This window comes from Phocoena sinus, chromosome 10 (genome assembly GCF_008692025.1).
Source record: "Phocoena sinus isolate mPhoSin1 chromosome 10, mPhoSin1.pri, whole genome shotgun sequence".
Classification (NCBI taxonomy): domain Eukaryota; kingdom Metazoa; phylum Chordata; class Mammalia; order Artiodactyla; family Phocoenidae; genus Phocoena; species Phocoena sinus.
The window spans coordinates 8456632-8472938 of NC_045772.1; the positions used below are offsets into that span (position 1 = coordinate 8456632).

Sequence of the window (16307 nt, forward strand, 5' to 3'; positions counted from 1 at the left end):
CTCAATCCAATTGCAGGTGGGACATTTTGCTGCCCTTTAGTGGAACTAGCACTTTCAAGTTTCTTATAATTTGAAATACACACAACCCCAATCTTCCTCTCCTAGGTGATCACAGGACTGGGGGGAAAAATCAAGAGACTCATTAGGAAAAAGCTAAAAAAGATCTGTGCTTCAAAGTAAGTTTATAGGCCACTTCATCAAGGCTTGCTGAGAGTCAGAACAGCTCCAAGTCATGAAGCTTTGTTTGCTCTTACCATTTTTGTGCATATTGGCTTCCTGTGTGGCTACAGAGGGCAGTCCCTCCATCATGGAGGTCCACTGTTTAAAGCGAGACTCTGTTCCAGCCTCCTTCCCACCAACCATGCCGTAGTCCATGCCGCCAGAGCTGAAGCCTAAAATGGAGAACCACATTTTACGTCTTTTTATAAGTTTCTAGTATCAGTAACCAAGAGTTCTGAGGCAGAACCCATGAATAGCTTCATTTGTCACTTAAAGACCAATTCACATGAAGTTTTCTTCACTCAGAAACAGATATTTTGATTCAAAATGCTGATCCTGGCTCCTGCTTGCTAAAAAAGTGACGACTCTGTTCAGGTATGAAAACATGTATGACTGCCATCTCATTAAGACCATCTCAGTGCATGTGTGCATTCACTTATCCATCTGCGTCAAACAGAACGTGGGGCCAGCAATTCTCCAACTGAGATGGAGACGTCTACACATCAAACCAACATGGTGGGCGCTTCCCTTGCGGCGCCGTGGTTAACAATCCGTCTGTCAATGCAGGGGACACAGGTTCGAGCTCTGGTCCAGGAAGATCCCACATGCCGTGGAGCAACTAAGCCCGTGTGCCACAACTACTGAGCCTGCATGCCGCAGAGCGGCTGGTCCCGTGAGCCATGGCCGCTGAGCCTGCGCGTCCGGAGCCTGTGCTCTCCGGACATGGGAGAGGCCACAGCAGTGAGAGGCCCTCGTACCGCAAAAACAAAAAAAAAACAAGAATCTGTCTGCCAATGCAAGAGACACAGGTTCGAGCCCTGGCCTGGGAAGATCCCACATGCCGCGGAGCAACTAAGCCCGTGCGCCAGAACTACTGAAGCCTGTGCGCCTAGAGCCCACGCTCCACAATAAGAGAAGCCACCGCAACGAGAAGCCCGCGCACTGCAACAAAGACCCAACGCAGCCAAAAAAAAAAAAAATAAATAAATGAATAAATTTAAAACCAAAACAAAACAAACCCCCAACCTGGTGTAACAGCAGCTATTAAGTTGTGGCAGGGTCTCTGGCGGAGGAAAGGCTTTGCAGAGGGACACTGATCCTGGACCTAGGCGAGGTAGGCAAGTAAGTCAAGGAAACCAAGTACAAAGCTCTGACTGGTGACTATCAGGCGTGTTTAGGGAATGATGACAAGCCCAATGTGACTCCAATGCTTGGCTGCCTACGGATGCAGTGAGATGGGGAGCAATGAAGTGGCGTGGCGTGTAGGGTCTTCATGTATCAGGCTGAGGAGTCTAGACCTTTTTTTCCCCTCTACGACAGGAGATGAAATTCTTCAGCAAGTGAGGAGAGATAACTAGACGTGTATTTTACAAAGAGACCTGACAGTGTGAGAATGGGGTAGATAGAATCTGGGAGATCAATTTGAAAAAAGTTTTTATATAATGACAAAGACCCCGTAGCTTGACTAGGCAATTGGCGAGAGATTCAGTTTACTTCGCCGTGTGCTGCCAGGTGTCAGGCTTTTAGCAAGGGTTTTGGCAGGTAACATTTTCCCACTGCACAGGGCTGGACAGGTGAAAGCCAGACAGGACAGGCTTGATGATGTAGCCTCACAGGGCCCACCATCCATTTTGGGTCAGAATGTATTTAATACTTTTCAAACTGATGCTCAAAAAAAGCAGAGGACTAAAATCAACCACTGAAACAGGGGGAAGGGAAGAATAATGAATAAAAAACAGAAAAAGGAGAATGAGCCACAGACAGGGTGGCAACAACAGGCAAGCATGGACACCCAAGGAGGTCAGCAGGGTTCCCACCACGCCTCAGCTCAGGTGGCCTGCGGGGTCTGTTCTTCCCCTAGTGGACGTGCAGCTCCAGCCAGGCCAGACTCCACGCTGTACCCACTTTACTCTCCTACCATCTGGTGTCTTATTGGCCCTCAAGTTCCATCTATCCAAATCCCACTGGGGGCCCAGGTCACATTTTGCTCCCCTGTGCTTCTCTTGTCAGGGATAGTTTTATAAATGCACAATAAATCAAATCAGTTCTAACACCTTTCTTGACCTGTTTAAAATGTTGCTATTAATATACGGAACACTGCCCTTTCACACAGTTTGTAACTGACTTTACTAGTCCAAGTGGTTGCTTGGAGGGTGTGGGTGGGGAGCAGAAGTCCTTGGAATGAGCTGGAAATATTTCAGATTGAACCCTTCTTTTCATTTTATTATTATTTTTTTAAAATTAATTAATTTATTTTTGGCTGCGTTGGGTCTTTATTGCTGCACGCAGGCCTTCTCTAGTTGCGGTGGGCAATGGCTACTCTTTGCTGCGGTGCGCGGGCTTCTCATTGCGGTGGCTTCTCTTGTTGCGGAGCACGGGCTCTAGGCGCGCGGGCTTCAGTAGTTGGGGCTCGCGGGCTCCAGAGCGCAGGCTCAGTAGTTGTGGCGCATGGGCTTAGTTGCTCCGCGGCATGTGGGATCTTCCCGGACCAGGGCTTGAACCTGTGTCCCCTGCATTGGCAGGCAGATTCTTAATCACTGCGCCACCAGGGAAGTCCCCGAACCCTTCTTTGTAAAAAAGAAGAGTTTAAGATATTTTCCCTTTTGTCCTATGTGGCTAAAATGAAATGAGACTGGAGGACAGGGAGGTTGAAACGAACAAGGGCCTTCTCTGATACAGCTTTAGTGGCCTATGCGGGTTTACTCCTTGGGTAAATTACACTTCTACCTTTGACTTAGAAAACCAGCCCAAAGTGCCTGGATTCCAGGCCATCTGAAAGCTCGGTTCTAATCATTGAGAAAGAGCTTTTGAAAATAACCTGGGATTCTGGTGAAGATTAAAAATAAGAATGTAAGGATTAGTAAGATAAGAAACCATTCCTTTATATATTAATTTTCTTTAAAGTTGCTCTAAAATTTAAAACTCACAATGAATTAAAGTTATTTAATTTCAGCTGCTTAGAGTTCTTCTGTGACACATAAAATGTAAAAAATTAGTAAGAGTTATAAATCTTAGGAGAGAAAAGAGTTTGAGCAGTTCCCCCTGAACCTTAGGTAAAGTGGGCATCTTTCTCATTAGAAACTTGTGGATTAAATGCCAACACGATATGGCAGCACAGTAACTAAGCAATAAAGTGTAGTAAGGAAAAAAAACTGAAGAGGGCAAAAAAACAAAAAACAAACCCCCCCAAAAAACACAGGAGGTAAGTGCCTTGAAAGGTCCAATCTACAAACCCAAAACTATGAGAGGAAAATCAGTGCAAGATTGTAGGCAACTGTATCTTTCTTCGATGTCACATAGTGACTGGCCTGACGTTAGAATAGAATGTGCTCAACAGATCTGGATGAAAGGAATTCTGTGCTCTAGAGGCTGCATTAACAGAAGGCAGAGGGCACTCCACTCGTGACCTCTGGGGCTGCTCATGAGCTATCACACCTCCAAACCCAGGAAAACACTGACTTGACTGTCCTTGCTATTTCATCAAACCAAACTTCCTCAGTCCATCAAGTAGCCTCCAGTAATTCTCCAGTTCCCCGACAGAAATTCTAATCAAACAAGTCATTTAGTTCAGTCCAATGAATATTTATGGAGAGCCTAATTTGTGCCAGGCTCTGTGTTAGGAGCTAAGGTACAATCAGAGATAAGACATGCCCCTTGCCTTTCCAGGGCCTCATTTCACCAGTACATTCCTTTTACCTCCCTTATCATTCTTACAAATACCAGCTCTTGGCTACCTTATCTGTCCTTGCCAGAATCACTTTCTTTGCCACACACTCTAACTCGTTGTCTATTCATCACTACCACTTGTCTCAGGGCTTACCTCCTTAAGGAAACTCTCTCAAATTAACTTGTCCTTAATTGATCACTGCTTCACTCTCTCTGCCGTAGTTCTGTATTTTCCACTATTACTTTGGTTGCAGATTAAAAAACAAGTTCTTGGGGTTTTATAATAATTATAAATGGATAAAGAAGATGTGGCACATATATAAAATGGAATATTACTCACCCATAAAAAGAAACGAAACTGAGTTATTTGTAGTGAGGTGGAGGGACCTAGAGTCCGTCATACAGAGTGAAGTAAGTCAGAAAGAGAAAAACAAATACCGTATGCTAACACATATATATGGAATCTAAAAAAAAAAAAAAAAGTTTCTGATGAACCTAGGGGCAGGATAGGAATAAAGACGCAGACGTAGAGAATGGACTTGAGGACACGGGGAGGGGGAAGGGTAAGCTGGGACAAAGTGAGAGAGTGGCATGGACACATATACACTACCAAATGTAAAATAGCTAGCTAGTGGGAAGCGGCCGCATAGCACAGGGAGATCAGCTCAGTGATTTGTGACCCTCAAGCGGGGTGGGATAGGGAGGAGATATGGGGATATGTGTGTATGTATAGCTGATTCACTTTGTTATAAAGCAGAAACTAACACACCACTGTAAAGCAATTATACTCCAATAAAGAAGTTAAAAAAAATAATTATAATAAAGAATAAATTATAAAAGAAAGAAATCATCCACAGTTGCCCCTTTAATACAACTGTTCTAATCCATGTCCACATGCTCATGTGATATTGACACATCATAATACCAGGAAAGATATATTCTTCTGCTATTTTAATAATCTCTACTATTCATAACTCTACTTTTCACTGGATATACCATACACAGAAATATTACATATTTTGATAAATTTTAAACATAAAATTTTATTTGACATGCCCTTCCTGATGAGTGACTTTGCTTCTCCTTTAGTTCAGATATTTGTGAGTGACTATGACTTAATACTAGAATGAGATTTAGTTCATACTGTTCCTATTTAAAAAATTTTTGTAGTCTTGATAAAGCACTAAGATATCTTACACAAATAAGGTGATGGGAAAAGGAGGAGTCTTGTAATTACATCAGTTATTTTACATTCCTTTTTAGGTATATTTCCTCCCCCCAACCCGCTCAATAAAACAAATACTAAAACTACTTTTAGTATTTAGTATATATTTAGTATAAATACTAATTTTTAGACAGGTCATTATCACATGACAATTCAATTAGGTATATTTTCCATTTTGCTAAAAGCAGAAAATTAGAAACCATCTACTTTACAAAAACAATCAGCTAGGGGGATTTCCCTGGTGGTCCAGTGGTAAAGAATCCGCCTTCCAATGCAGGGGATGCGGATTTGATCCCTGGTTAGGGAACTAAGATCCCACATGCCGCGGGGCAACTAAGCCTGCGTGCCACAACTACTGAGCTCGCGCACCTCAACTAGAGAGCCTGCGTGCTGCAAACTACAGAGCTCACGAGCCCTGGAGCCCACGCGCCACAACTAGAGAAGAAAAAACCCTCATGCCACAACTAGAGAGAAGCCTCCACGCTGCAACTAGAGGGAAGCCCGTGCTCCACAATGAACACCCAAAGCAGACAAAAAAAAAAAAAATTAAAAAGAAACAGAAACAAAAATAGCTAAGGGTAACCCGTTAAGCAGTCATGAAAGTCATTCAACGTTTTAATTCTGAGAAAATATACCAGTAGAGGCTTTATCAATATTTATTAAGAAACTTAATTATTCTTGCTAGTCTTTAACCTACAGGTATTTTTTTTTTTAGTTTGCTATACTCAGCACCATTTATACTCATGTATATTCATTCATTTTATTACAGCTTTGCCATATAATCTTTTTTGAAAAAATTTTAACCTGTGTAAATGCTTTAACTATATTTTCATCAAAATCTTACAGCTATAGATTCAATTTATTCAAAATAGCCAGCCAAATCAGACTTGCTTTCAGTCCCAATTCTTCAATTCCAAGAAATGTGGGTAATATGAATTAAGGAGAATTGTAACTGTGAAATAAACTGCAAAATGCATCTTGTAAGGCAGATTATAAGTGGTCAGATCACAATTAATATAAAGACCTAATAAAATTAATTTATCCATTGTTTAATAAGTGCGCAGATATAAATAAGTCAATATGCTCTTCCTCCTTACTTAATTTGGATTATAATGCAGAACTAACTTTTTAAGTTACTTATGAAACAGGAATATGATTTTAAAAAAAACAACCCATGAAATTTCTTCAGTAAATGTACATATGTATATATACTGAACTCTGATCCTTCAGTCATTAGGAATAGTTAAGTATAATAATCACAAACAACATGATTAATCTAATAAGACAGCATGATAAAAATTTTCTATATATTTAATAAATAAGAGAGGTATACACTGCTAAAAATTAACAGATTTGTAGCCAACACATAATTTTACTTTTTAATAGGGGGCAACAGATAGTAAAGATGTTATAAAGACTGTCATTGAAATAAATACATCATGATTTTAGATTTTTAACAACTAATTGACCAGTGCATACCCAGTCTAAAGGAAATCACATAAAAGTTTATCCACAGGCTTTACCTGGTTCGCTGTGAAAACGTCTGTTTCAAAGAGTCAGTCTCACTAAACTATACTGCTCAAGCTGTTTAAAGGTGCTTTTCTTTTCAACTAAGACATACCCTCAGGACGAGTACTGAGAAGGCCTGAAAAGGCCTGTGTTCTTAAAACAAGTGGAAAAGCCACTTGTGGCCTCCAGATGCTCTCTTTGCTTTATACGACTGGATTCCTTTTCAAGAACTATGCACACTTTGACTAAAGTGGATATAAAAGAAGCACAGTTGCCCCACTTCACTATCATGTACAGTGTCTAAATTCAGAACAACTGAACACACACCAACACACCCAGGCTCTTATGTCAAGCTTCATCTGTAACAGAAGACACGATTCAGAAGGTGAAGACTGGAAACCCAGGGGTAATGGCACCATCATTAGTCATCAAGGGAGGCTTCCTCCTTGCCTGCAACCTCAGAGAAGCATGCTCTAATAGGATATGGGATGGTGGAGAATCTGCCCTTCTTTTATGTCACATGGAAGGAAGTTTATTTTGAATTTAAAAGTCAGTTCTCAGGCAATCATTTTTAAGTACAGTTGGTAGAACTTGAGGATCTGTAAATTAATTCCCTTACAACTATCCAGGATCAAGGAGTCCTTGAACTCTCTGCTCTTCTCTGGATGTGGCCTCCCCAGGGGGCAGTGGGCACCTCACAGAGCACAGAGAGTAGGGCCATTTGTCCAGGGTCACTTTGTCACCTGGGAGTATGGATTTCAAGTCTCCCCAAACTCTTGTTTTTGAGTTTGCAGAGAACAGTACGGTCTTTACTGAAAGAAAATCTAAATGTTGTCAGTCTGAGAAGAAAAATGCTGTGCGGTGTGGTACCTTTTTAATTTTATTTTTAAATCACTGCTGCCTCACTGATTGGACTCTGCTTACAACATGTTCCCCAGTTCTGAAAGAGCTACGATTTGCCTGCCAACAAATTCTTGATGAATGTCAAAGGTATAACTTTACTTGTGCTAATTCTATTTAAATCAGATGAGATACTAATATCAGAAGAATTTTATCAGTTTGCCTTATAATTTTAATATCAGTTCCCCATTTTTTCAAGAGAAGGTAATTTTAGCTGGAGAGCTAAACGCCTCAACTTGTACATAATTTATTAGATTATAACCTCAGACGTTGTGTAGCAGTCACAGCAGGTACAAACATTTAACTGGCTTGAAAAAAGTCCTGGTGGTAGGAGAGCCGATTGCCACTCACAAGTAATAAAAGACTGCTTTGGACCCAGAGAAGGTGGAGGCCTGTCTCTGTTATTTACTGTGTGGTGAGCTTCAGGAAACCACTGAGACTCTAGGATATCAATAACTCAGATATCTCACCTGAAAGAGAGGGATACAAATATTCACCTACCCTGCACAACTGTTGTGAAAACAGCGTAATGTAGGTCCAACCCCCAGGCTGAGAACATGACTGGCAGGTATTTTTCAACAGGCAGTTTTCATTACTTCACAGCTTACCAGAACCATATCCAGGTATTGGCCCTTTGGTTTGAAGGTCTGGGAGCCCCACATTTAGAGCGTTGGGGACCATGTTGTCCAGGTGCGGCTTGGGCCCAACGGGATGAGACGGCGAATGTTTCATGCTGGGCTGCCTCTGCTGCTGCTGCTGCTGCTGCAGGGCGCTCACCATTCGAGCCAGCTGGAGGCGAGCAGGCGCAAGGGAAAACGGACACGTGAGAAGCCAACACCCTGAACCTCACGGGGAAAGGCGGCATTTGAGTCATGTTTGCCATCGAAGAGGTTAAGCAGAGACGCATTCCTCCCGTGGAGCACCAGGGGGACCCTTCCAGTGCCACGTACCTGCTGCTCCTGCTGCTGGCGCACGGCTTGAGAAAGCTTCCTCTGGTTCTGTAACAACTGCTGCTGTTGCTGCTGCTGCAGGAGCAGCTGACACGCCTACAAAGCAGGGGAGAGAGAAAGGACGCAAGTTTCCTGAGACAGACTTACTGGGAAAACGGTGAATGAATCAAGTGCCCGTGAAGGAAGCACCACCGAGTTCCCGGTCTACGGGTCACATTTACCTGCAGTTGAGCTGATATATCAACCCTTAAGCACACACTCAACAGTTTGCATGAAATGAAGCAAATAAAAGCTAAAGGGAAAAAAAAAAAGAAAAAGAAAAAAAAGCAAGTAACCTTTTTAGCTATAGGAGGAAAATCTGCTACTTACCAACTGAAACTGGGGAATTTGTGGAAGCTGGCTCAGCATGGCAATTTGTTGAGGAGATAACTGGGGCCCCACGTTGAAAAGACCTGGATTCAGGCCACTGTTGGGAAACTGCTTGAGCATTGAGGCAGAAACCTAGCCAAAAGAAGGAACTTTCAGAATTTATCAAAATAAAATTTTTATTTTTCCGTGAAATGAATTTTATTAGAGCTGAAGCAAGCACTGCCAATTTTTTCCTTGAAAAATATTTATGAAAAATATTGAACGATTGGGAGAAATACACCAAAGTGTTAACAATGGTTGTCTTTGAGTGGTGAAATTACAGGAGCTTTTTAATTCTTTTTAGACTTCCAAATTTTTCTACACTAAAAATTATGAATTTTACAATCTAGAAAATATCAAGAAAAAAATTAATGATAATATAACTTTTGTCTGAGAAGTTATTACTGGAAATGTGCTATAAAAACATCCATGGAACCCACTGAATCAGTGAGTGCCATGGAGAACAAACTTGCTCCCTCTTCCATGAGTGGTAAATAGCACTGTGGTCAGAAGCCTAGTTCTAGAGGCAGACCGTGTGGACCTGCCTTTTCTAAGGTATAGGACTCAGAGCAAGTGACTTACTTAACCTTTCTAAGCCTCACTTTCCTTATCTCCAAAACGGGTGTTTGAGGATTTTACGAGTTAGTCCATGTCAAATGCTTAGAAATGCACTCCGTACATGTTCATGTTACTTCACAGGATGGTTCTTCAGATGTCCAGACAATGATTACAGCTCCCCTGCATCTCATCTCCAGGCTACATATGATCAGTTCTCTCACCTGTATCTCATTCAATTTCTCAACGCAGAGCCCAGGACAGAAAAGCCATTTCCTAACGTTGTCTAATACTGGGTAGACCTGGCCATCACTAACTATTCTTCTAAAAGCCATGCTTTTAACAGTTCCTACAATCTCAACTTCTCTGATGATCATATCATAGCTCCTAACTCACACATTAAGCCTACTGTCAATTAAAATCTACAATATTAAAATTGTAGATGGGGCATCAGATTAAAATTACATGGGGCGTTTTACTTCCCCATGTAATTTTTTTTTTTTTTTTTTAAAAAGGATGACCATAATTTTTTTTTTTTTAATTTTTTTTTTTTTTTTTTTTTTTTTTTGTTGTTGGGGATGGGAGTTTTTTAATTTATTTATCTTGGCTGTGTTGGGTCTTCGTTTCTGTGCGAGGGCTTTCTCTAGTTGCGGCAAGCGGGGGCCACTCTTCATCGCGGTGCGCGGGCCTCTCACTGTCCCGGCCTCTCTTGTTGCGGAGCACAGGCTCCAGACGCGCAGGCTCAGTAGTTGTGGCTCACGGGCCTAGTTGATCCGCGGCATGTGGGATCCTCCCAGACCAGGGCTCGAACCCGTGTGCCCTGCATCGGCAGGCAGATTCTCAACCACTGCGCCACCAGGGAAGCCCCCCATGTAATTTTTAAGCAGCTGGGTTTAAAAATTTTATTAATTTATGTTTTGATCCTTAGGACTTTACATTTATCTTTATATGCATGGCACATAGCAGATGGTCGATAAACACCTATTAGATGAATGAACCTCTCATATTTTAACTTACTAATAGTCACCCCACCAAGTTATTTTCTACCTATTATTTCACTTATTCCCAGTTTGAGTTTCCCCATCTGGTGACTGACAGGAATGTTGAACTTGACAGAGCTGAAGATAAATTTAGTCACGTGCCACTAAAAACGTCCTTCCAACCTGAAACTGGTCTAAGTCCAGGAACAGCCAATCATTTCTAATCAACACAACTGTTTTAGACAGCTTGTCTAATGACTTGTCAAAATAGAGATACAACAACTTTATCGTTCCTATAATCCAAAATTCTTTTACCAATCAGTGAAGAAAACGAGTTAAGTTCAAATATGTTAGCAAACTACGATTCTCGATTCCCAGTACAGGTGCTCAGAAACCATGTTTTTGATAATCTTGTCTAGAATCTTACTTGGAATTGGCACCAAGTTCATCAGTCTTTAAGCGACTTTCCTTGTTCTTTCAAAATTAGAAAAAAAAAAAAAAAATCCCCCATTCTCCTTACTTCATTGTAGGGGAGGGGTGCTTCTTTCCCACTGCTCACCTGAGGCTCCACACAGAGGGGCATCCACCTTTATCATAACACTCTGGGCCTCTTTCCCTTACATCGTGGCAGCAAGCCCACAGGGAGGACTGCCCTATTCCAGTTACTAGGGAGTAAGTTTGGAATTCAGTATTAGGAAGCTCACATTCTCCAGTATCAGCTTTCTCGGTAGTAAAGGGGACGTTTAGGCCCCTGGAAGCCTTCCTCTTTTTGTCTTAAAAATTCAGGATTTGGGCAGGAAAGAGGGGTTGTCATTATTAAACCCTCCTCCTTGAAGACCCCAAGCATTCTTCGAAGATCACAGTCAGGGCTCTGCAATTCTTTTCACAAATTCTTTCTCTGCTGTAGGATTTACTGCATCTTAAACCCTTTCGGTTGAACACCCTTATTCTTAACAGAGAAGACAAAAGCAGTAAAAATTTTCTTTCCACTTAATCAGTCAGCATTATATGAAGAGTCCAAAGCTATGATTCCTTTCCCAGTCACCACATTGCACCAAACCAAGCTCTAAGACACTTTTTACAAGCCTCCACTTATTTTGTGTTTTAATCTCCCAGCATGACTCTCACACATTCACCCTTGCTTGCATACCCTTACTTTCCATCTTTTAAAAATGACCCTATAAAACGTGAGTCATCAGAATGCTTTCATCAGAAGGCCATGGGGTCTTCCCATGTTACCTTTCTTTAGCATCACAGTCAAAGTTAAATTCTTCAGCTTCCTAATACTTTTGAGTCACCGTCTCTGCTACATTCTCAAGAATATCTGCCTATCTTTTGACACTTTCTGGTCTAAAAACATCTAAATTCAAGTTTCCTATACTTGGCTCACCAACTCATTCTCTTCCAAGATCTCAGGCACTTGCATTTAAACTACCAATTCTCTCATTTTGGAAAGTATTTTGATTTAAAGTAATAGTTTTCCCAGCTGCTTCCTCTCTACTCTCTACGAGATGCTGAGTGTTGCCAACCAATTAAAAAACTTGTTTGACGCTACTATATAAAAAACAGATAAACAACAAGGACCTACTTTATAGCACGGGGAACTATATTCAATATCTTGTAATAACCTATAATGGAAAAGAATCTGAAAAAGAACAGATATATAGATATATATAACCGAACCACTTTGCTGTACACCCGAAACTAACACAACATTGTAAATCAACTATACTTCAATTTAAAAAAAAAGATAAACTGACTTAAAAAAACGAAACAAAACAAAATCCCACCTTATTTGATTTTCTATTTGAACAGACCCCTAGCAGATAGGAGCTCAAAGCAGGCACACCATTACTGTGCACTTCACCGCTGCACGAGTTTTATGGCCAGCATGAGGGACGCACCTTCCACAACTCATCTCAAATAATAATTCTTCTTCACCTGTCCTTTGAGTTCACCCAAATGGTCACCAGTGTGGCTTAACTTATTGTCTCTGATATAATGGTTCTAACCTCACTGTATTAAAAGGTTTTTTTCTTTTTTTTGTTTGGTGGGGGGTGGGAGCGGTCGGGGACAGGGAAGGAGGCTACGAGTGGAGATATATCCTACGCTATCACACCGTATTCTAAACCAGAGTCTTAGACCATACCTCAGTGACTCATGAAATCGTATTTCTTACCTTCACAGTGTGAATCTTAAATTCATTTGGTTTAGCAACTATACTAGGTTAAACTGTGTCCCCCACCCCCCAAATTCATGCCCAACTGTGATCTGAGAAATGTGACCTTATTCAAAAGTAGGATCTTTGTAGACATAATCAAGTTTCAGATGAGGACATAATGGATTACAGTGGGCCCTAATCCAATGACTGGTGTCCTTAGAAGAAGAGAAAGTCCAGAGACACACAGGGAAGAATGCCCCGTGAATATGGAGGTGGTGATGGGAGTGACGCATTTACATGTCAAGGAACACCAAGCCCTGCCAGCAGCCACCAGAAACTAGGAGAGAGGCACGGAGCAGACTCTCCTCTGGAGCCTGCAGTAGGAACCAACCCTGATGACACCTTGCTATCAGACGTCTAGCCTCCAGAACTTGTAAGAGAATAAATGCCTGTTGTTTTAAGCTACCCAGTTTGTGGTCATTTGCTGTGGCAGTTGCTAGAAAAGAATACAATAACTCTGTTTGCAGGCCTGTGCCATCTGGTATGTTAACTACTAGCCTCATATGGCTACTGAGCAGCTGAAACATGCCTAACCTAAGTGGAGATGTGGGTTTTTTTTGGCCGCAGCACGTGGCATGCAGGATCTTAAGTTTCCCAACCAGGGATCGAACCCATGCCCTCCTGCATTGGAAGCGTGGAGTCCCAACCACTGGACTGCCAGGGAAGTCCCGAGATGTGTTTTAAGTGTAAAATACACACCAGATTTCAAAGACTTGGTATTAAAAAAAGGAAAGTAAAAATTTTAATATAATTTAAAAACACTGAGTAAAGGTTGAAATGATAATAATTTAGATATATTGGTTTAAAGAATATATATCATTAAATTAACTTTACCAGTTTCTTTTTATCTTTTAAATGGGGCTACTAAAAACTTTAAATTCCATTATGTGGCTTGTGTTACATTTCTACTGGACAGTGCCGCTCCAGGCTGTCTGTACTGATCAGCGTGTTTCTGACTTCCTTTCCAAAGCTTTCATCTATGATTCATGGGAAACCTCTTTTGCTTATTTTCTTTCCCAATCTACTGGCCTCCAAAATAAAGAGCCATTGTCTGAACTTGTCATTTCTCCTCCCTTCTTTCAGTTTTATTATTGTTTAAAATTTTATTTATTTATTTATTTATTTTTGGCTGCATTGGGTCTTCGTTGCTGTGCACGGCTTCTCATTGCAGTGGCTTCTCTTGTTGCGGAGCACGGGCTCTAGGCGTGCGGGCTTCAGGAGTTGTGGCTCACAGGCTTCAGTAGTTGTGGCTCGTGGGCTCTAGAGCGCAGGCTCAGTAGTTGTGGCGCATGGGCTTAGTTGCTCTGCGGCATGTGGGATGTTCCCGGACCAGGGCTCGAACCCGAGTCCCCTGCATTGGCAGGCGGATTCTTAACCACTGTGCCACCAGGGAAGCCCTCTTTCAGTTTTTAAAAATAAATTTATTTATTTATTTATTTTTGGCTGTGTTGGGTCTTTGTTGCTGTGCGTGGGCTTTCTCTAGCTGTGGCGGGCGGGGGCTACTCTTCGTTGCGGTGCACGGGCTTCTCATTGTCGTGGCTTCTCTTGTTGCAGAGCACGGGCTCTAGGGGCGCAGGAGGCTTCAGTAGTTGTGGCACGTGGGTTCAGTAGTTGTGGCTTGTGGGCTCTAGAGCTCAGGCTCAGTAGTTGTGGCGCACAGGCTTAATTGCTCCGCGGCATGTGGGATCTTCCCCGGCCAGGGCTTGAACCTGTGTCCCCTGCGTTGGCAGGTGGATTCTTAACCACTGTGCCACCAGGGAAGCCCCCTCTTTCAGTTTCAAAAGACCTACTGGACAAATCAGCTCGTCTCCTGATTACCATTTCTCTTCAGTCTTGAGAATGTATGTTACCCCTTGCCACGAGCCCATGATCTCACCACCTTCCTTACTATTCCTACTACTCAAAACTAGCTAAAGAAACTACCATTCAAAGTAAAACATGCCCATGACCCAGCAGTACCCTAGAGAAATTCATCCTAGGAGACAAATAGAGGAATATTCACAGCAGCACTGCTCATAATAGCAAAAATCTGGAAACAACCCAAATGTCTATCGATAGTAGGGTAGACAAGGTAAATGAAGGATGGTATATTCATTATAGTAGAATACAATATGAACCACAACTGCCTAAATCAACATGGGAAAATCTTACAAGCATTATCAAGTAAAAAAGTCAGAGAAGGCTACATACTGTATGATTTCATTACATAAAGTTCAAAAAAGGGAACATGAAACATATTATTTACAGATAGACAGATACAGAAAGACCTTAAAGAAATGCTAACACAAGGTATTTTTATTCTTTAATTTAAATGTCAGCATCTCATATGTTCTATAAATTGACAGTTATAAAGACTATGAAGGTTGTACTTTGAGGACTTCCTATCTAGCACTGCTCAACTTCTCTCTTCTTTTTTTTAAAATTTATTTCAAAAAAAATTTTTTTTTATTGGCTTATGTATTTATTTTTTGGGCTGTGTTGGGTCTTCGTTTCTGTGCGAGGGCTTTCTCCAGTTGCGGCAAGCGGGGGCCACTCTTCATCGCGGCGTGCGGGCTTCTCACTATCTTGGCCTCTCTCGTTGCGGAGCACAGGCTCCAGACGCACAGGCTCAGTAGTTGTGGCTCACGGGCCCAGTCGCTCCGCAGCACGTGTGAGCCTCCCAGACCAGGGCTCGAACCCATGTCCCCTGCATCGGCAGGCAGACTCCCAACCACTGCGCCACCAGGGAAACTCTCAACTTCTCCCTTCTTCAGATTCACATGTACTGTCCTCCTCCAGTGAATACAAAGGACCAGACAGATGCTTCACTGGGCTCCTGGCAAATGACTATTCATACCTGGGTTGCAGAGTAATTAAAGTGCAGGCTTGCACATTCCCATGGCAGGGAATTAATTATTCTGGCTTAAAGTCCTTTCAATCTCCAGCTGGGTTGGAGAAAGTGAAGCTCTAGTTGGGAGTGAATATGGCATTTAATGAAGCGTTACAAGTGCAAAATGACAGCAATTTAAAAGCAAGACGGACTTCCCTGGTGGCACAGTGGATAAGAATCCTCCTGCCAATGCAGGGGACATGGGTTTGGTCCCTGGTCCGGGAAGATCCACATGCTGCGCAGCAACTAAGCCTGTGCACCACAACTCCTGAAGCCTGTGCGTCTAGAGCCCGTGTTCCACAACAGGAGAAGCCAATGCAATGAGAAGCCCGTGCACCGCAACGAAGAGTAGCCCCTGCTCGCCACAACTAGAGAAGGCCTGCGCGCAGCAATGAAGACCCAATGCAGCCAAAAATAAATAAAAGTTAAAAAAAAAAAGTCTCTTTATTAAAAAATAAATAAAAATAAAAGCAAGACAAACACCTCTAGAATATGTTACTTTCTGAACATTTGAGTAACAGGAAGAAAAAGGCAAGGTAGAAAAAACCCATGGTATGGAACATTTGTAACAATCTTAAAGATGAGTTTCAATATCTTCTTCCTATGTTTACATTAATTATTGACTGTCCCTAAAAAGCGGTTAAAATGGATGTAAAATGTGGTAATATTCATCAAGAATTTTATAAATTTATTTATTTTGGGCTGCGTTGGGTCTTTGTTGCTGTGCACGGGCTTTTTCTAGTTGCAGCGAGTGGGGGCTACTCTTCATTGAGGTTCATGAGCTTCTCATTGCAGTGGCTTCTCT

General features: G+C 42.0%; 1 protein-coding gene across 8 annotated transcripts in view; it reads right to left on the minus strand.

The window, feature by feature from the left end:
* The window catches only part of TNRC6B (trinucleotide repeat containing adaptor 6B), a 261599-nt gene that overhangs the window by 24412 nt on the left and 220880 nt on the right, over nt 1-16307 (minus strand). For all 8 annotated transcript variants that reach the window (XM_032645308.1, XM_032645301.1, XM_032645306.1 and 5 more), the window contains 4 exons: nt 8839-8970; nt 8470-8565; nt 8128-8308; nt 255-392 (listed from right to left, as the gene is read on the minus strand). In XM_032645308.1, coding sequence (XP_032501199.1) covers nt 255-392; nt 8128-8308; nt 8470-8565; nt 8839-8970 — 547 coding nt within the window. The remainder of the gene's footprint in view (nt 1-254; nt 393-8127; nt 8309-8469; nt 8566-8838; nt 8971-16307) is intronic.